The following is a 21,992-nucleotide window of genomic DNA, read 5'->3' as shown; positions in this document are numbered from 1 at the left end:
CCTATATAATCAGATAGTAGCACTTTGGCTGAAATTCAACAAAGACAGATGAATCAACTGTGAACAAGTTGTGCAGACATAACAAATCTTAGCAGTACAAAAGATGATTTCACTCACCAAACCAATATCTGAATAGCCTATTCTGTATGTCACTGCAAGTGACTCCGGACTCTAGACTTTGTTGCTTCAACAGTGGCATCACCTCTCCAAAGAAGGCTAGTTTCTTTTCTGGTTGTCGTACAATGAAATTATTTTTTTGCCTTTTCCTATCTTCTCTTTTTCTGTGTGCTCAGCACAGGGAACCATGGAATGCTATGATTAGGGTTCCACATATTCTCTATCATCCAAAAAATATAATGCTTGTAGGCCTTCTTTTGCCCTGTATATCCTTCTCTTTCTAAGTCTTTGTGCAGGTATTATGCAACCTGGTACCACATGTTTACCAATATTTTGCACCCTAATCACATATCTGGCCAATTTTAGGATCCCGAACATAATCAGTCCCACAATTCTGCACTGTCGGTTCATATCATCTGCAGTAGTTCTGCAAAGTTGTGAACTTCCTATCCATAGGATTCGCTGTCTCTTTTGGTCTGAGAACACTTCTCTCTAAAATGAGGAGCTATTTCTCATAAGGTAGTATCGAATATTTTCTAATTTGTGGCTGACGAAGAAAGCAGTTTTGCTACAGGTTTCTTCCTTGTTTAATTCCTTTTGGCCCATTCTATGAATCTTATCAACAATTTTTATCTTAAAAAAGACTCTCTATAGCTTCAGACATTTGGGCAAAAAGTGTAAAAGTGTTCTTGTTTGACCAATATAAAATAACAAGCAGAATTAAGCTTCTGAGAAAAGAAAGAAAAAAAATTCTTTCTAACTGATGCACGACAAAGCAGCAGTAGTTAACCATATTGACACTATCTTTCCAGTTTGCATTAGTTAAATAATTATAATTATAAAGTATCTCATTTGATATGTTTTTTCAATTTGTGTTGATTAAATAATTGTGCAGTATTTCATTTCATATTTTCCAGGAAAGGTATCAGCTTAACACCTTTGTGACCTGTATGTCTCCTGGAATGTAAAACATTTCAAAACCTCATTCATCCAGGACAAAGAGAGGGGAAAAAATTGTTGGAATTTTCTGAAATGATCCTACCTCTGTATTACAATTACATTCACTGAAATGACAGATACGTAGTTTTGAAGGGTGCCACATATTCCATTTATATAAATTCATTGTTGGCTGTGATGCATGTATTCTAGTCAATAGATAATGCTATTTTATTTTGACTCTTTATTTATTGTAACTAAGTGTAGATTAATAGAGCTAAACTGTAAGTATATTATGTACGATGATATAGTTCTCATAGACATAATTTATAGAGAAAAATCAGAATGTATTGAAGAAACTTGTGTTTTGTTTTTAACATTATGCAATGTCAGAGATGTTCTTTATAAGAAGTATGAATGCAGAGTTAATAGTCACCAAAAGAAAAGATTTTGTCTGAAAGCATGTTGAAAGCCATGATTCCACATTTTCCTACATCTTGCATAGTTACAAAAAATTATTTCAATGTATATTCTTCTCATAATGTAAATTAACACATGAAAAGCCAAAGATATGGTGAGCAATGCCAAGTATAAATACTGTCAAATACGTAACAAAGATCTTAAAATTTGTCATTCATAATTTAAAGATATGCCTTCCAGTTTACCTACTCTGGTAAAGATCACTTAGAAAGAATGCCATAAAATATACATAGCACTACAAGTACAGAACAGCTATTTTGTAAAAGAATTTATGATGGCAAGAAATGTGATCATAACAGACAAAAAATAGACTGAATCAACAGGTGAACAGGTTGCATTTACCTGTGTTATACTGGAACACTACTCGAGAAACAACTAAAATGAGAACAATGGAAACCGCACATGCCACTATAGTGTTAGTTTAAAACAAATGTTAACTTCAGTAACATTTACTTAAAAAATCTGTCTGCCTTATGTTATATGTATATCTCCAAATTCAAATGTCTGTGAAACATTCCAACCAACTGCTTGAAATGCTATGTGCAAAACTATTTACAAGTAATTTTATGACAAGACAAAAACCTGTCACTGTTTGTAAATACTATTTAAATCGCATATTTGTTGAAAAAATAAAATTTGTTCAGAGGTATTATCCTGCTATGTTAAAATTTCTATGTGTTTGTAATATGAGTGAAACAAGTCACTGCAGTGATGTATCTGGAAAGCCTGTGTATCTATCAGAATTAAATTTCTGCAACAGTAAAATTACAGTTTTTATATCATAATTGTACAGTACAATTAAGCCTAACTCGCAAATGCGCAGAGAGACATAGCCAGTAAAAGCTTAGCTACTTCAGAAGCTGCTGTAAAGTTTTTTTTGTTGTTTTTTTTATTTTATTTTATTTTAATTTTTTGCACTCCACACCACATTTATATCCTTGTCCATTCCTCAATTATTCCTTCATGTGAAAGTTTTCCATCATATTAACTGATATTCATAATATTTTACATGAATTTGATAAATGATACAAATCTGAAATCCTTAAAATGAGTAAGCAGTAGCTGCTTTGAAACTGTCATTTGCTTGGCATAGTACACACTTGTTGTAAGCATGGATATGAAGAAAATGCCAAGCATTACCATTTTAACAGTGTACACTTACAACACAATTTCATCTATGAACATATTGTTTTGCAGTCCATTTTCATTGTGTGGCTATCAACTTCCAGCATTTTTAATTTTATTCTTCCATTCTGTAAATTTCTAGTACCTACTACGAAGGAGTTTTCCTTGGTAGCAGGACTTTAGCAGGGTGCACCTCACCTGGAGATTGTGATCTATAGACAACTTGAAGCAGAAGTCTTATTATTGTTATTACTATACTATCAATCTCCTGACTAAGAGTTCTGAAAAGACATACAAGGTGTGTGAGAAAAATAATGAGACTGACAACACTGTGAGCTATCTGATGGTGCTGTGTTGCTCTACTTGTGTAGACCTGACAGTTCATCCTTTCCAGATGCTCAGTTTGAGTTTCAGCTCTGTACAGCCTGTGCATGATTTTTGAGAGCACTACTGGTGAAGTTGTGTTTTTGTTTTGAAAAAAATGGGACAATTATGCCATCAAGTTTTGTTTTAAACTTGGGGAATACAGGAGTGTGATCTTTGAAAAGTTGAAACAGACCTAGAGGAAACATTCCTTATCAGGAGTTTTTCACTGACACAAATCATTTTTGAAAGGCAGTGAACAAGTTGACGATGAACCTTGTTCAGGGAGACCTGCTGATATGCCTTTCTGACAGAACAAGTATAATGCATAAAGAATTTGTTCCTCCAGAACAAACTGTCAAGCAAGTATTTTACACAGATGTCCTTGAAAGGCTCAGGAAAAGGGTGAATGAGCAAGACCAGACAAGTCAATGCTGCATCACAATGTCCCATGTTACACGGCTACTTCCACATTTAATTTTTGACCTCAAAAAGCATTGTTATTGTTCTAAAGCCCCCCATACTCAAGTGCTCTGAGTGCTTGTGGCTTTTTTTTCCTGAAATTGAAAAATGTCTTAAAAGGATGTCATTTTGAGACTCCGGAGAATGTGACCAAAATGTTAAAGGCCCTACCAGTTGAAGCCTTTCAGTGCTGTTACCAAGACTGGGAACAACAACTGTGATGGTGTATACCTGTCAATGGGAATTACTCTGAAGGAGACAATATTGTCATTTGAAAAAAATAAATAAATAAATAAAAACTTTGCTAGATAAAAAATCAGTCTCATTACTTTTCTCATACACCTCATATTTTAATAGCTGCAACCTTTATCATTTTCCCATATGTTTTTCCTTCTTTCTCATATTTGGAAATTCACTGGTGAAGAAGCAACTTCTATGTCAAAAGATTTGTTATTTTGCATGTGTAGCATATCATATGCTATCAATTGAAGCTTTGGGTAAGTAGAACAATTTTCTCTTTTTATAGCACATGGTTTGCTTTACTACACAGAGTTTATGATGATAATTTTTTATTTTAACAAGCAAGTTAACAGAAAAAAACGAATATCAGAAACAACACAAATTACTATCAGTATACAAGTATTCAAATTAAGTTAAGAGCTTCACTGACAATTACAGTGTACTAAAAATAGTGAATCAACAATTAAATTAGACTTACTCCGATGGCACATAATTAATAAAGCACTTAGGTAGCTTTAAGGGTCTTCAGTTTTTGCAGGGAAATTTATTGCCAGTTACAGACTCCAAATTTGAAGATCACAAGTAAGTGTTCAGCATAACTCCTGTGGTTTCATTCACAGACCTTGACTTTGCCAGTATATAAACAGCTGGTAAGTTTGTGTAGAGTTATGTAAGCGTTTTGTTTGAAATGTTATATATGAACAGCAGCCGAGCAGTACAGGAGGAATTGTGGTGGCTTTAGTTCAAAGTAGCTGTTTTCTTTTTCTTCCCCCTCATACTTGTATAAACAGTAATCTATACATAATTCCTTCCAGTGTCAGCATGAGTAGATTAGCAATATTGTCTAATTTAAATCAGTTGGCATCTGAAGTTGCAATATTGTCACAACAGCTACTGCCTGAAGATAGCCACCATAGAAGTCCACGACAATACTAAATTACCTTAATGTCTCTATTGCCTACAAAAACCACATAAACATATTGAAATTCGCTAACGGTGTAGACCTCTCTAGTGGCTCCAACCAAGTAAGATATCTGATCTTAATTGTAATTAGGGCTAGAATTCTCTAAATGTTTTCGAGACAGATGAAATTTTGCTATCTGGGAAACAGTTTTGAATTGATTCTGCCATATACCAAAAACCATTCAACTCTCTGAAATAATTTTTGCCTTGACTACCAAACTTCCTCACAAGACAACACATATTTCCAAAACATGTATGATATGAGTAAGGTCCACAAAAGATCATTTTTCAGCAGATGTGTCAATATTTAACTCATACAAAATATGAAATTTAATGTTTCTGTCTCCTACAAAAATCATGTACAGGTACTGACATTCATGTATGGTATATGACAAAGCAGTGGGAGGTGACAAGTCAAGTACAGCTCCAATTGCTGTATTGCTGCCTGCTGCAGTACTGTCAGCTCGCTGTCAGATGCCATATAATGTAAACAGGGTTATGGTCATAATTTGTTGCTAATATAGTTTACAGAAGCAGCCTGTAGTGACACGGAAGAATAAAGAATGAAATCAGATGGTTAATAAGTTGTTTAGTAACCAGATTTGGACACAAACAGGAGACACTGGCCATCCAGCTGAGGGCATCAATGGTGAGTCGCAGAAAACCACAGAAAGGTAACAATAGTAATGGATGGACAATGAAGATAACACGGCAGAATTACAAGTTCCGAGTCTGAACCAAATTGAGAGCCTAGACATACAAATATCAGGAACCAAACAATGATGAATACAATGAACAATACAACAGAGCAACTGAAACAGGACTGAGGTCCAGGCCCCTGTGCATCACGATGAGGCAGCAACAGCAGTGCTTGCAATTTTTAGGAGCACTGCCTACTGACCGTTGTCTGGGTCCATGCCTTCTGGTGGACTGGGACACCATAAGTTTACTGTCAACTTCAAAATATGCAATAGTTCAACTTAACTGAAATCACAACTTGCCACTGATTAGAGACAAGCAAGTAAATTGCTGACAGGGAAAGTTACTCAAAAGATAAAAGGCTGTCTTTCTTCAAGAACTACATAGTACTCCTCCCAAGTTTCCAGCATATTATAAACACTAATAAACCAAAACATTGTGATTGCCTGTTTAATAGTATGTTGGTCCACTTGCAGAACACATCACAGTAGCAATTTTGCAAGGCACGGATTTGCCAAGTCTTTGGTAGATTTCTGGAGGTCTATTTAAAACAGCAGATAAAAATTGGCTTGATGACTTCCTAAGAGAGAGTCTACATTCCTTCCAAACTAATTATGTAAGTGTAGACCAGATATGGCTTAAATTCAAAGATACAGTATCGACAGCAATAGATAGATTCATACCACAGAAGTTAATAAGAGACTGGACTGATTCACCATGGTACACAAAACACATCAGAACACTGTTGCAAAAGCAATGAAAAAAGTGTGCCAAATTCAGAAGAACAAAAAATCCCCAAGACCGGCTAAGTTTCATGGAAGCTCGAAATTTAGTGCAGATGTCAATGCGAGATGCTTTTAATAGTTTCCACAATGAAACATTGTCTCAAAATATGGTAGAAAACCCACAGAAATTCTGGTCATATGTAAAGCACACCAGTGGCAAAAGCAGTCAATACCATCACTGCGCGATAGCGATGGAAATGTTACCGATGATGGTGCTACTAAAGTGGAGTTACTAAATGCAGTTTCCCGTAATTCCTTCACTAAAGAAGATGAAGTAAATATTCCAGAATTCGAAACCAGAACAGCTGTTAGCATGGGTGACATAAAAGTAGATATCTTAGGTGTTGTGAAACAACTCAAATCACTTAAGAAAGGCAAGTCTTCCAGTCCAGATGGTATACCAACCAGGTTCCTTTCAGAGTAAGCAGAAACAATAGTGCCTTTCTTAGCAATCATATACAACCGCTCACTTGACGAAAGGTCTGTCCCTAAAGACTGGAAAGTAGCATAGGTCACACCAATATTCAAGAAAGGAAATAGGAGTAACCCATTGAATTACAGACCCATATCACTGACCTCAATTTGCTGTAGGATTTTGGAGCGTATACTGTACTCAAACATTATGAATCACCTTGAAGAAAATGACTTATTGATACATAACCAACACGGATTCAGAAAATATCATTCTTGTGCAACGTTATTCCCATGACGTAATGAGTGCTGTTGACAAGGGAGCTCAGATCAATTCCATATTCCTAGATGTCCAGAAGGCTTTTGATACCATTCCTCACAAGCAACTATTAATCAAATTGCATGCATATGGACTATCGTCTCAGTTGTGTGACTGTGTAATTTCCTCTCAGAGAGGTCACAGTTCGTAGTGATAGACGGTAAATAATCGATAAGAATAGAAGTGATATCTGGCATTCCGCAAGGTAGTGTCATAGGCCCTCTGCTGGTCCTTATTTACATAAGTGATCTAGGTGATAATCTGAGCAGCCCCCTTAGATTGTTTGCAGACGATGCTGTAATTTACTGTCTAGTAAAATCATCAGACGTTCAATTCCAATTACAAGATGATCCAGAGAGAATTTCTGTATGGTACAAAAAGTGGCAATTGGCACTAAACAAAGAAAAGTGCGAGGTCATAAACATGGGTACTAAAAGAAATCTGATAAATTTTGGGTATAGAATAAATCGCACAAATCTTAAGGGCTGTCAATTGGACTAAATACCTAGGAATTACAATTACGAGCAACTTAAATTGGAAAGACCACATAGATAATTTTGTGGGGAAGGTAAAACAAAGACTGCTCTTTGTTGGCACAACATTTAGAAGATCCAACAAACCCACTAAACAGACAGCCTACATTACACTTGTCCGTCCTTTGCTGGACTATTGCTGTGTGGTGCGGGATCCTCACCAGGTAGGATTGACGGAGGACATCGAAAAAGTGCAAAGAAGGGCATGTCGTTTTGTGTTATCACACATTAGGGGTGCGTGTGTCACTAAGATGATACATGAGTTGGGGTGGCAGTCACTGAAACAAAGGCGGTTTTCTTTGTGGCGAGATCTATTTACAAAATTTCAATCACCAACTTTCTCTTCCGAATGCAAAAATATTTTGTTGACACCCACCTATGTAGGGAGAAATGATCATCATAATAAAATAAGAGAAATCAGAGCTCGAACAGAAAGATTTAGGTGTTCCTTTTTCCCACACTCCATTCGAGAGTGGAATGGTACAATAGTATGAAGATGGTTCGATGAACCCTCTGCCAGGCACTTAAGTGTGAATTGCAGAGTAACCACATAGATGAAGATGTAGATGTAGAAGTGACACCAGAAGTATGTGCAACACTAAGTTCCCACATGTTTTGGGCCAGTGGTTTATGGGGACGGACCTAGTACCTAACAGTATCCGTGATGTGTTCAATGGATTTATATCAATTGAATCTACTGGTCAAGACACCAACATGAGTTCACTATCAATCTCCTCAAACAACTTTAACATAACTCTGACATTATGACATGGACAGTTATCCTGCCACTGCTGTCGGGGAAAAAAACGAGCAGGAAGGGATACAGTTTGTCTGCAATAATATTCACATAGTCCACAGCTGTTATGATGCCTTCAATTACTGCCACTGGTCCCAGTATAATACTGCCTCCACTGATCTAAGTACCAGGCATGGTGCATGTTTTCAGCAGCAATTAGCCTGGATGATGGTATATCTGGAAACAATCACTGAACTGGGGCAACAACAAATATGATTCACTCAACCAGGTTACAAGTTTCCATTGATCTATGGTCCAGTTTCAATGATTCCATATCTACTGTAATCATAATTGATGATGTTTTTGGATCAACATGGAAACATGTAGGAATTGCCTGCTGCACAGCCTAATGTTCAAAAATGTGCACTGAATGGTGCACTCGAAACACTTGACAAACTTATTCAAATACTCCACGCTATCATGAAATGGTAGGATGAATTTCTTATTAAAACCCAATATTTTGTCCCCATCAGCAGAGGAAATCAATGGGAGGAGGAGGGGAGGAGGGGTGGGGGGGTTGAGTTGTAGCTTCTTCGAAGCAGTGATGCATACCCCGGCTCTCTACAAACTGAAGTGAAATTCAGTTTCTGCATGCTCCTACTAGATTTACATTGAATCAGGGTGTGCGTCAGACTTTCAAAGAACGTAAAATAACCCTTGAAGACATTCTCCACAGATGGAGACAAAACTTCGTTTTTCAATAAGAAATTCATCCAGCCACTGCATAACAGCCTGGAATTATGTAATAAATGTGAGACTTCCAGATGTGAAATCACATTTTATAATTAAAAAACCTGAACCTGCCTAAACATTATACTCTGCCATCGGATTTGCAAGAGATTGCTGCCTATTTTGGCATTACAGAGCAAGCAAGCTTCTGACCTCCATAGTTGGTCTTGAGGCATTTATGTCCAACTTTCTGTTACCTACTCGCAATTTCAGTGTCCTTCAATGACTTTCCACATGCCCATGGCAGTAGCATGTGAACAGCTTATCAGGTTCCTCATTTCAGAGATGCCCTTTCTGAGGTGCTAGGCCGTAACACTCTGCCCTTTGTCAAGTCACTTATATTAGTGTATTTCCCCATTTGTGTCCCATATTGTAACTAGAATGATTCCCCACTTGTCCCTTACCAAGGCATAGGTCCACAATGGCAACAAAAGGCATTCAGTGTTGCAATGGGAGTGGTCATTTTCTTCTTACTGTATTTTAAATTTTTTCTTTGTATTTCTATTTCTCTTGTTCTCCACTACACAATATTTTCTCCCAGCCATTTTCTCCCTCTTATTCACACAATATTCCTACCACCTCTCCCTACTTTGTTGCTCTTCTTGCTTCATATCATGGACATTTTCTTTCCACAACTGGATATAAATTGGCAGAAACAATAGCGAGCATAATAATGATAAGTAAGTCAAATTGCTAGCTCATAAAAACATACGAAAGATATTTTCCGTAAAGGTATTCTGTCACCCATCCAGCCTACACAACATCCTGTTGTATCCATATGTCACTCCCCATCCCTGCCCTTTACCAAGGGGTGACCAACGTGCAAGACCTGCCCAATCCATCCTCCCCGCACTTCCTGCTCCAGTCCTGTGACACACTTATCCAGAGTCACTTGTGAAAGCAGCCATGTTATATACCAACTCAGCTGCAATCACTGCACACCTTTTTATGTCAGTATGACACCCAACCAGCTGTCTACCAAAATAAACTATCACCACCAAACTGTGACCAAGAACAAATTTTACCACTCTGTGGCACAACATGCTGGAGTTCAATGGCTGCTTCACAACCCAGGCCATCTGTGTCCTTCTCTGCAGCTTCAGCTTTTCTGTACTACACCGATGGGAGTTACCCATTCTTCACTCCCATAATCCCCCTGGCCTCAATCTACACTAACCCAATGTCCCCCATAACCCACTCATCAGTTTATCAGTTTCCCCTTGCTCTGTACTGACACCCCTTCCAGTGCATGTGTACATGTGTGCACTTGTGTGTGTTGTTGGGGTGTTTTTTTAACCTAGCTCATCAAAGGATTTAATCTGAAAGATAACAAGTTTTCTTCCATCATTGTGTTACTCGTTAAGTGGTCTTGTTTACGCCTAAATTATTTACATTTTGCATTCTAATTTCTTATTGTTGTAACCATTTCTGCTGATATCCATCTTCCTGCAGTTCCAGACTCATGTCATGCAGTCATCTAACAGCCAGTTTTGGCTGCAGGATGCTCGGAATGTACACCACTTGGCTGCAGTCGTGCACCGTGAATATAAAACATAAAATAAAAGACCATAAATCAACTCTTAAACTAAACACATAACAAGAAAATCAAATAAATTCTTTCCTTTACTTACTGAGAGTGGATGAAGCAAGCATGAATAAGTGCCTCACCCTTCATATTTTGTGATACTACAAACTTTTCCCCTAAATTTCTTTTACACGGTTTTACAGCTTTGCTTTAGCTTCTCTTTTCTGTCCTATGCATAAACCATATTTATCTGCATTTCCACTTTCCTTCTGATCTTTTTACTTCACTCTATTGCCGACTCTTACTCTTCTATATCACCCTGCATAGAAACCTACCTCTCTATCTCATGGAAACATGGTTCATTCTTTATCTGCTGCAATTTCATTGCACTCGGCACATTTTTCCTTTCATTATTACTTTTTCTTTCCTTCATTCAAATGTGAATAACATCAGTCCCAATGGTGTGCTGCTGGGTGTCTATCCAAATTGTTGCTTTCATTTTATGTACAATACTTTGACAACTGACACTGTCTACTTCCTCAGGTGCTAAAAGTTGTGCTGTTTTGTGTACTCACTGTATGAATGAGTCCAGGCAGCAAGTACACATAACAGCACAACTTGTAGCACCTGATGAAACAGAATGTGTCAGTCATTGAAGTATTGTGCATAAAATGGAAATAACAAATCGACTGAGCACACAGAAGCATACCATTAATCAATTACAGTGAGAAAACTTGAGAGATCACACTGTCAACCTTAAATCATGAGAGTAGCTTTAAGGCTTTGGCAGATTTTTGAAATATCCTCAAAATTTTACAAAAGCAACTGAATTTAACATACTTTTTTAAAATGTGTGGCAACGGCCTTGCCGTAGTGGATACACTGGTCCCCGTGAGATCACCGAAGTTAAGCGCTGTCGGGCGTGGCCGGCACTTGGTTGGGTGACCATCCAGCCGCCATGCGCTGTTGCCATTTTTCGGGGTGCACTCAGCCTCGTGATGCAAATTGAGGAGCTACTCGACCAAATAGTAGCGGCTCCGGTCAAAGAAAGCCATCATAACGACTGGGAGAGCGGTGTGCTGACCACATGCCCCTCCTATCCGCATCCTCAGCTGAGGATGACATGGCGGTCGGATGGTCCCAATGGGCCACTTGTGGCCTGAAGATGGAGTGCTTTAAAATGTGTAGTTTTAACAGTAGAAAGTTCCTGGCAGATTAAAACTCTGTGTGGGATGAGCCTGGAACCTTTGGCTTTCACAGCCAAGTGCTCTACTGAATAAACTGTCAGAGCGCATCACATGATCTACCCTCACGCCTTTACTTTTGCCAGTACCTCTTCTCCTATGGTCCAAACTTCACAGTTTTCCTGCATACCTTGGGGGGACAGCACTTCTAGAAGAAAGGAATAGTACCTTCATGATATTAAGACACACAGTTGTTAAGTTAAGAAATCTAAAATGTAAAGCATAATAAATAATTAATTTTCTAATCTCTAGATAAACAGAATCCATTTATTTCACAATAATGAAACCTTACTTTGCAATTAATATTTTAACATTCTGACTAAAGAAGAATGGAAAACATGTGAGTGCAATGCCTTCATATTAATATTTAAAGAAGAAACATATCCTGTAGCAAACTATTGTTTATTATACACTATTATTATTATTATTAGTAGTAGTAGTAGTATTACTAGTAACAGAGCAATATTCCAAGAATACTAAAGATCTATAAACTCTTCAAAACAACAACAACAACAACAATGTATACACATTTATAAGCAATTATTCATAGTGAAAAATAAATATTAATGGCCAAATATAAGATGTTATTAATATATGATTATATTTGTAATAAAATAGCAACTCCTGCCAAAGTCCATTTTGCTGGTTTCTCACGTGTTCGCAAATTAAATGTCCAAACATATGTTTGATTCCGTACACGTGTTTTGTAGACTGGGCACTCATACATGTTGCGGAGATCTTGCTTATCTTGTGTTATAGCCTTAATGAAAATAACAGGCATAGTAGGAAATAGTTCTTTCAAACGAGCTTCTACAATGGCTCCAGTCTGCGGATCCCATCTTGCTCCCTCCATGAAAAGACTGTGAATGTATGCACCTTCTCTAGGTGGAGTTCTGTAGGACAATGAAAAATTATAAAAATGATCTCATTTACTATATATTCACAAATAAAAAACTGGTCATGATTTTCACTTTTCACTTACGTAAATTCCTCCTTTTGCTTTTTTGTTACTTCACAGTGAAGGCACATTCTGTCCAAAGGCCATTCATTTTTTCTTGCAGTAGACTGCATAATTGCAGTTAAGAATGATTGTGGGTTAAAGAAACCAGCAAGCCAAACAGATGATGGCAACTAAAAAAGAATCACATAATCATATTTAGGAATTTTGCCAGGCAACAGTCTACAGTTAATACAACAATAATGAATATGTAACACATTACCATCTGCATTGCTTATTAATACAAAATTTTGCAGCAATAATGTACTGAAAATAAGCTGCTTTGACTACAATGGACCTACAGTAAAAGAGGGAGGGAGGGAGAAAGGGGGATGGGGTGGAGGGGGGAGAGGGAGGGAGGGAGGGGGGGGGAGAGAGAGAGAAATAGTCTAAATTGATTGCTGGATAGTGAATGCTATTGCTGAAATGAAGACTTCCCACAAAGAAGATTGAAGGTTGTATATCATGTTTCCAGTAATACTGAGTTATCACTAGAATAAAGAGATACATCACATGAGAGAGGCCTTTTTTATGTTTACAAATTGAGCTCTTTGTCATTGTACAGCCGATCTCCTGGAAGATCAATGTATATCATTGAAAATGGTACTTGTGGTGAAGTATTATAATGTAAAACTGTACACTAAAATAATTTGTTTGGTCTGGCCATAGGCCTGGGCAAAACAACAATGGGACAATGACACTTTTGTACAAATGCCTTATTCTGGCAGTATATTTTACAACAGTATAGCAAAAATTTATTGTTCCGAGACACTGCTTTCTGCCCTGGGACTATACTTTCACATTAATTGGAAAAAAAAGAAGAGTAATGGATGTCATGGTTACCTATGAATGGAAGTATGCAATATCTGAAGCTTGTTTAAGGATATCTTTCATTACGAAGCAAAAGAGACAGCATCACTTTGTTGCTGGCAGTGTTCTTGAATGGATTACGAAGTGTGACCCAAACTTGAAAATTACTAGTTACATGGTTGAATATCAATGCAGGTAATCCCAATTCAGTGTACCTGCATCTTAGAGGTAATGTCATTCACCCTTGGGTACATCATTCTCTGCTAAAAACTAAAGGAAAAAATTGCTTCAAATTAATATATCTATACCTCTTACAAGCTTTTGCGCATCTACATGACTACGCTGCAATTCATACTAGAGGGTTTATTGAACTAATTGCTCACTATTTCTCTACCATTTCGCTCTATAACATCATGCAAGAAAAATGAACCCTTCAATCTTTTTGTGCAAGCTCTGATTTCCCTTATTTTATTACTATGATCATTTCACCCTATGTAGATGGGTGCCAACAAAATATTTTTGTACTTGGAGGAGTGAGTGGAGATTAAAGTTTTGTGGAGAGATCACACCGCAATGTAATACATCTTTGTTTTAATGATAGTCACTCCAACTCATGTATCATATCCATGACACTATCTCTCCTATTTCGTGATAATACAAAATGAGCTGCCCTCCTTTGAACTTTTTCAATGTCCTCTATCAATCTTACATTCCTTTGTTGCATAAAGAATTTCTTCCTCTGCAGCAGAGAAATTGAGGGAGTTGTTGGACATGTGTAAATACCTACATGTACATACAGGAAATTTTATGTGAACTTACATTCTGGGTCAACAGTTCGATTTATTCTTCCTCTCTTTAACTTTTTATCTGTTATTGTTTCTTTTCCTGTATAGAACTAGTTCTAATTCGGAGGTTAATTAAATAAACACATTGAATTATTTCTGCATATCAGATAATATATACTTTTAGCACTGTCCACTGTCATTTGCCGTTGAATAGAAAAAAAAAATCAATTTTTGACAATATAATGTAATGGATGGATTAAAAAATCTATTCACCAAGTTGCAGCAGCAGAACATATACATACGCACAAAAAAAGGTTTCACTTATGCAACCTTTCGAATGCAGTGGCTCCTTCTTCTGGTAGAGGGGTTGAAGGCGAAGGAAGAGGAGTGAACGAAGAGGACTGGAGAGGTTTAGGAAAATGGGCAGAGTTTAGAAAAGTCGCCCAGAACCATGGATCAGGGCAGAGTTACCGGACGGGACGAGAAGGAAAGACTGATTGTTGGGGACTGCACCGGATGAGATGCGAAAACTTTAGAGCTGAAAGATGGAAGACAGGGTAATATGCAAGACAGATATTACTGCTAAAACATTGTGTATGAGATAATAAGAGTGAAAAGCTAAGTGCATTGTACGTAACATAGGTGGGAGGGGGATGGGAAAAAATAGACAGGTCAGAAAACGAAAGATGCAGAAAACTAAAACAGAGTGAAGAAAAGAGGAGTTACTGTGAACAGAAGGAAGAAATTAACATAAATTAAGGCCAGGTGGGTATCGAGAACTAAGAACATGTTGAAGTGCTAGTTCTCAGCAGCAGAGTTCTGACAAACTGGTGTCTGGAGAACGAATCCAGATGGCCTATGTGGTGAAACAGGCACTGAAGTCGTGACTGTCATTCTGTAGAGCAAGCTCTGCAACAGGATACTGTGTGTTACTGGTATACACACTCTGACTACGCCCACTCATCCTCACTGATAACTTGCTGCATGCTGTTGTAAAAGGCTGAACAGTGTTTACATAAAAGCTGGTACATGTCTCCTTTCACAAGTGGCTCTCCCTTTGACAGTTTTGCCAGTTACAGGGCTGGTATAGGTGGTGGTGGAATGAAAAAGGGTGGCTGACAAATTTGTGCCATAACTGCTGACTGCTAAACAAAAACAAGTTCATTTGGAAGCACACTGAGCTTCGAAAGACGAGCCCCAAAATGATCCAAACCTTTTTTTACTATCACAGGTGATGAAACTTGGTGCTATGCTTAGAATACTGAATCAAAGCAACAATCAAGCCAGTGGAAGACTTCAAGTTTGCCTCACCCTATGAAAGCTCATCAGGTTGCAACATAGAAAATTATTACAAGCTGTCATCTTGCATTGAAAGCACAGTTTGCTGTGGAGCTGGGAGCAGAGTAGATTTGGTTATCACGCTGACACAGCTGATGCTGGCTACTGGGCAGATGAGCTGTATGCTTGACAACATTACACATACCCTCTATGAACCTAAAGAAGTACTATTAAATGTTAATCCATCTTTTTCATACTTAGTATACCAAATTATATGGATAACATGACCAAACTGTTAAAATTTCAAATCAATAGCTTCACTACTTTCAGAGATATAAATTTTTATCTAAAACACATTACAACTGTGCTGGCATTCTGAAACTGAGTTAGGGACTGCAATGTATTCATCTACAGTATCAACTGAAACTACAGCCAAGAGGAGAGGTTCACATAATCTAATTTTCTGGGATTTTCTTTAGTTTCATTACCACAGATATCTGATGTAATTAAAAGTTACTTTGGAAAATTATTGTTTCACCATGTTTTGGTTGTGTGAGTGTTTTGGAGAGACAGGGAGTGAATGGAGGACATACATATAAAGTGAGGATGTGATATTTTATTAAACGTATGTATATGTATGCATGAGAAAGTTGTTGTCCAATAGGGGAATTTGTAAGGTATGTCAAAGTGAACTTGATTTTGTAAAAGGCAGCCAGAAGGGGCATAGAGTATTAAATTTATTAATAATTTATCTTGTGGAAAGGAATTGTATTTTGTTTTCTTTAAATTTTATTTATTTTCGGAATTACAAAACTTCTAGTCTAAATTGCTTGTGGTAATCTGATTGGGTGACATTAGAAATAACCCAAGTATACAAGTGCTCGAGATGATCTGCTTAACATACTAGCCAATAGGAATTCAGTATTTCCTGCACAGTTGAGTAGGGCTTTGTGCCTCAGATCTATGAGTCGAGAGAGTCACTCAGAAGCTGTCTTCTGGTAAACACCTCTGTTAAACCACATGAATCAAATTTGTACCAAAATGAAGAAGTTCATGTAATTGCTCAGTTCTCATATCACTGATGAAAAGCAACTACATTGTTGAGTATTTTGTGAATGTTTGAGCTTTGTGAGTGATTTATGTTAGGAGATATTTGCATGTGAACATTTCATGTTGCACATAAGCTCTGTGTCGCATGTTTCATGAAGATTACGAGACATTATGGCGAGCACTTATTTGCAAAAAGCCTACTGAATGGCTGAACGTGTTAACTCACAAGTAGTATACGTCAGTGACTGTTTAGGATGCTCAAAATATTGGGTTGGCCTAAATATCTTGTGGCTGCTTTTGGGCGTGAACTTGTAAGAGAGACAGTCAGTACCATTGCATAACTGGTATTAAGACATTAAATATGGACCTGATAGCCATTTTATGTGTTCTAAGGACAATAAACCAACTTAAAGGGAATTTTGACTTTTTCAAATGAGTCGTGTAAGAATCCCAAATGCTCGATAGTTTAACTAACTTTCAGCTACTGCTCATGGACTGGAGTTATGTGGCCTTTGCATGGTAGGTATTTAGTTAAATTTTCATCAAGCCTGCTTTTGTCGGTTAAATCAGTATCGACCAGCGCAGAGTGAAGGGGCACAAAACCTGAAACCTATCCAGATAGATGAACTGATTGTTTAAAGGATAGTGAGAGCACAACGGGCCCTGCTGCTAAGGTAAAACCAAGCTTTAAAATAATGCTGGCCAACAAGGCCTTTGTCGAAAATAGATGATGGGCACACACACACACACACACACACACACACACAGGAGGAGGCTGATGTGGGGAGGGGGAGGGATAGCAGGGTAGGGGTGGGGGGACAGTGAAGTGCTGCTGCTGGGGAGTATGCAATGATGAGGTGGAGAGAGGGTAGGGGCAGCTAGGTACATCCGGGAGGGCAGGGAAGTGGTTGGGATGAGGGGGTGGGGGTAGCAGAAAAGGAGAGAAGTAAAAAGACTGGGTGCATTGGTGGTATGAGGGCTGTGTAGAGCTGGGAAGGGGGTGGATGGGTGAGAAAAATGACTATCAAAGGTTGAGGCCAGGAGGGTGACAGGAATGCAGGATATATTGCACGGATAGTTCTCAAGTGCGCAATTCAGAAAAGCTGTTGTTGGTGGGAAGGATCCATATGGCACACACTGCGAAGCAGTCATTGAAATGAAGGATGTCATGCTGGGCAGCATGCTCAGCAACAGGGTGGTCCACTTGTTTCTCAGCCACAATTTGTTGGTGGCCATTCATGTGGATAGACAGCTTTTTTGTTGTGATGCCCACACAGAATGCAGCACAGTGGTTGCAACATAACTTGTAGATTACATTACTGGTTTCACAGATAGGCCCACCTTTGATAGTGTAGATGATGTTTGTTACCGGACTGGAGTAAGTGTTGGTGAGGTCTTGCACCTAGTTGTATTACAGGGATATGAGCCATGAGGTCATATACTGGGAGTAGGGGTTGTGTAGGGATGGACGAGTATATTGTGTAGGTTCCGTGGATGATCGAATACTACTGTCAGAGAGCTGTGAAGGATAGGGGGCAGGACATGCCTCATTTCAAGGCATGACAAGAGGTAGTTGAAACTCTGATGGGGAACGTAATTCAGTTGCTCCAGTCCTGGGTGGTACTGAGTTACAAGGGGAATGCCCCTCTGTGGCTGGATGGTGAGACTTCGGGAGGTTGTGGGAGACTGGGAAGATAAGGCATGGGAGATTCATTTTTGTACTAGACTGGGAGGATAATTACGCTCTGTGAAGGCTTCAGTAAGACCCTCAGTATATTTAGAGAGGGACTGCTCGTCACTGCAGATGCGATAACCACAGGTGGCTAGGCTGTATGGAAGGGACATCTTGGTATGAATGTGTTGCAGCTATCAAAGTGGAGGTATTGCTGGTGGTTAGTAGGTTTGATATGGACAGAGGTACTTAGGCAGACATCTATGAGGTAGAGGTCAACATATAGGATGGTGGTTTGTTGGGTTGAGTAGGACCAGGTGAAGCAGATGGGGGAGAAGCTGTTGAGGTTCTGGAGGAATGAGGATAGGGTGTCCTCACCCTTGATCTAGATCGCAAAGATGTCATCAATGAATCTGAAACAGGTGAGGAGTTTGGATTTTGGGTGTTTAGGAAGGTTCCCTCTAGATGGCATATGAATAGTTTGGCTTAGGATAGTGTCATGTGGTTGCCCATAGCTGTACCCCAGATTTGTTTGTAAGTAATATCTTCAAAGGAGAAGTAATTGTGAGTAAGAATATAGTTGGTCATGGTGACTAGGAAGGAGGTTGTTGGTCTGGAATCCATTGAGCAGTGGGAAAGGTAGTGTTTAACAGTGGTAAGGCCATGGGTTTAAGGGATGTTGGTGTAAAGGGAGTGGCATCAATAATGACAAGCATGGCACTGTGTGGTAAAGGGACAGGAACTGTGGAGAGTCTGTGGAGGAAATGGTTGGTACCTTTCATATCAGAGGGTAGGTTCCGGGTAATATGCTGAAATGTGTTGGCATGTGAGAGCGGAGATTCCCTCAGTGGGATCACAGTAACTGGAAAAAATGGGTCATCCTGCATAGTTGGATTTATGGACCTTAGGAAGCATGTAGAAGGTAGGAGTGCAGGAAGTGGTCGAGGTGACAGAGATATGGACTCTGGGGAGAGGTTCTGGGATGGGCCTAAGAATTTTAGGAGAGACTGGAGATCCTGCTGGATTTCTGGATTGGGGTAACTGTGGCAAGGTTTGTAGGTGGTGAGCCGTGGCGGACTGGCCCCAGCACTGTGTGCGCTCGTTATATCGTTGTGACCTATTTTGGAGGTTATATATCATCTTTGGATATCATGTGGCTTTCTTCCGGGTTGGCGGGCTTCAAGGGTCAGCCATCAGTTTTCAAAAGAAAAACATTGTGAGACTTGGGACATCTCCAGAGAAAGGAGTGTCGACTGCAACCAGGTGTGCCCTATCAGCATGGTATGCCGCATAGTTGTATTGGTCGGAACTGTCTGTGTTTTGGGGCAACTCGGATATCCAAGTTTCATGATATCTATCAAGGAAAAGGTCCCTGACGTAAAGTGGTTAATCTGCTCGAGCCGCTGACTTGTGCTGTGTGCAAACATCAAGTAAGTTGGCTGAGTGATGTGTTAAGAGGCATTTCGCTCGATAGATGATTGTGGAACTTACTCAGCCATTAATTGAAAAGTATATGGATGAGCTCCTTGTGAGCGGGTTAAATGTTGGCTTCACAGTGAAGTCTTAGTTATAACTGTACTGCTGGTTCTCTAATTGATTGTTAAGGGTATTAAGTGGTTGAAAACTGCATCTAAGTAATATTATTATTAATGGTAAACTAACCTTAAATGGTATCAATTTAAAGGTCAGCGACTGCTGTGGATGGAACATTTTGTAGACTGATGCACGTATGTCTAGTGCAAGGATTCTGCCCTGTATTTTTGTGTGTGTTTCAGAGAGTTACAATTGTCCTGTGTTTGTCAAAAGCTGCTGTAAGTGCCAATTCCTTGGTGGGGAGTGAGTTGTAACCCGCATCCAAGGTCCAGCTGTGTTTACGTAACCCTGCCATGGCTGGATTGCTTTGGGCGAAGACCCCATACCAAAAGTTTAGTATACCTTTCCTTTCTACCAAGCCAGGTAAAACACGTTTTGTAATTTGACTGTGACTTCCTGATGTGTAAATAAATGGTTTTTTTGGTTACATAAAGATAGACCTGCAACTAAGTAAACGTTAACAAATAGAGCAGGAGTAAAATAATTAAATTCTCTCTATTGATTGTCATGTAATTTTGGGCTAATTGCAGTGATCTGTCTCTGTAGAGTGCTTGTTGAGTCGATGTCATATCTCTATCTAAGTTACAGTGTGTAGTCACGTAAAGTCTAATCTGGGTTTGTTTCATGGCAATCTTTCTTGCTTCTGTTACATATCCATGTTCTAGTGAATTGTGGTTAACCACGTGAGTTTTAAGTGTTGTTTGGGCCATGTTGGGCTGTGTAGTAATCAAATGCAATTAAGTGGCTGGCCCACTCTGATAGGAACTGTACTGTCAATTGTAAGCTTTTGTTAAGTGTGGTGAAGCCATGGCAATACTGTGTTTGCTTGTTGTTTCTCTCACTGATTTTATATGCATTTTATGGTTATACTTGTTGGGTTCTGATAACTGTCTTGTTTCAATAAGAGCTTATACTATGTAACTGCTGCATTGTACTGAAGATTGTGGGGAATTATCTGAAGGAACCTTATGTTAATAAATTAAGTATGTGTAAGTCAAAGTATGACTACTAGCAATGATTCGCGATCCTGTTTCCTGTCCTGATAATAGTTGTGGTATGGAATGTGCAAGGTCGTATTAAAGGGCCACATACCAGGTGGGTGTATTTGACAGCTGGTGTAGTGCTTCTGCCAGGTAATCCTTGCGGTTCAAAACAGCAGTGGTGGAACCATTGTCCGCAGGTGGGATTATAAGGTCGGGATCAGTTTTTAAATGGTGCACTGTGGTTCTTTCTGGAAATGTACGGTTAGTTTGCATGTTGAGGGATTTGGGGAATGATGCTTAGTCAATTTTCGTGGTTAAGAAACTCTGCAAAGTTAACATAGTGTGATTTGGGGCCACTGGGGGTGGATCACAGTTGGTTGACTCAGTTCACTACTCCGTCCAACCATGACCCACCCCCACTGCCCTGAAATCACCCTCTGACTCATCCTCCATCCAACCATGATCCACCCCCACTGCCCTTAAATCACCCTCTCTTAACTTTCCAGAAATTCTTAACTTCGAACCATGCCTCACCATCATTCCCCAAATCCCTCAACATACAAATTAATCTTACATCCGCAGAAAGAACAGCAGTCCACCATTTAAAAACTGATCCTGACCTTATGATCCCACCTGTGGACAAAGGTTCCACCACTGTTGTTTTGAACCGTAAGGATTACCTGGCAGAAGGACTCCACCAGCAGTCAGATACATCCACCTACAAACCTTGCCACAGTGACCCCATTCCAGAAATCCAGCAGGATCTCCAGTCTCTCCTAAAATCCTTAGGCCCATCCCAGAACCTCTCCCCAGAGTCCATATCTCTGCTCACCCCTACCACTCCCTGCACTCCTACCGTCTACATCATTCCTAAAGTCCATAAACCCAACTACACTGGATGCCCCATTGAGGCTGGTTACTGTGCCCCCACTGAGAGAATCTCTGCTCTCGTATAGCAACACAGTCAGCCTATTACCTGGAACCTACCCTCTGATATGAAAGATACGAACCATTTCCTCCATGGACTCTCCACAGTTCCTGTCCCTTTACCACACAGTGCCCTGCTCATCATTATTGATGCCACCTCCCTTACACCA

At 39.2% G+C, this 21,992-nt stretch overlaps 2 protein-coding genes across 2 annotated transcripts in view; one reads left to right on the top strand and one right to left on the bottom strand.

The window, feature by feature from the left end:
* The window catches only part of LOC126458231 (BMP-binding endothelial regulator protein), a 711,827-nt gene extending 709,532 nt beyond the window's left edge, over positions 1-2,295 (top strand). Inside the window, exon 13 of the mRNA XM_050095129.1 lies at positions 1,035-2,295. The gene's annotated coding sequence lies outside the window, so the exon portion shown is untranslated. The remainder of the gene's footprint in view (positions 1-1,034) is intronic.
* Positions 2,296-12,238: 9,943 nt separating this feature from the next.
* Positions 12,239-21,992, bottom strand: part of LOC126458230 (dynein beta chain, ciliary-like) — a 477,648-nt gene continuing 467,894 nt past the window's right edge. The window contains exons 33-34 of the mRNA XM_050095128.1: positions 12,710-12,858; positions 12,239-12,620 (exon numbers count right to left, since the gene is read on the bottom strand). Coding sequence (XP_049951085.1) covers positions 12,326-12,620; positions 12,710-12,858 — 444 coding nt within the window. The 3' untranslated portion in view covers positions 12,239-12,325. The remainder of the gene's footprint in view (positions 12,621-12,709; positions 12,859-21,992) is intronic.

Source organism: Schistocerca serialis, chromosome 2 (genome assembly GCF_023864345.2).
Source record: "Schistocerca serialis cubense isolate TAMUIC-IGC-003099 chromosome 2, iqSchSeri2.2, whole genome shotgun sequence".
Lineage (NCBI taxonomy): Eukaryota > Metazoa > Arthropoda > Insecta > Orthoptera > Acrididae > Schistocerca > Schistocerca serialis.
This window is presented reverse-complemented; position numbering and strand designations above follow the sequence as displayed.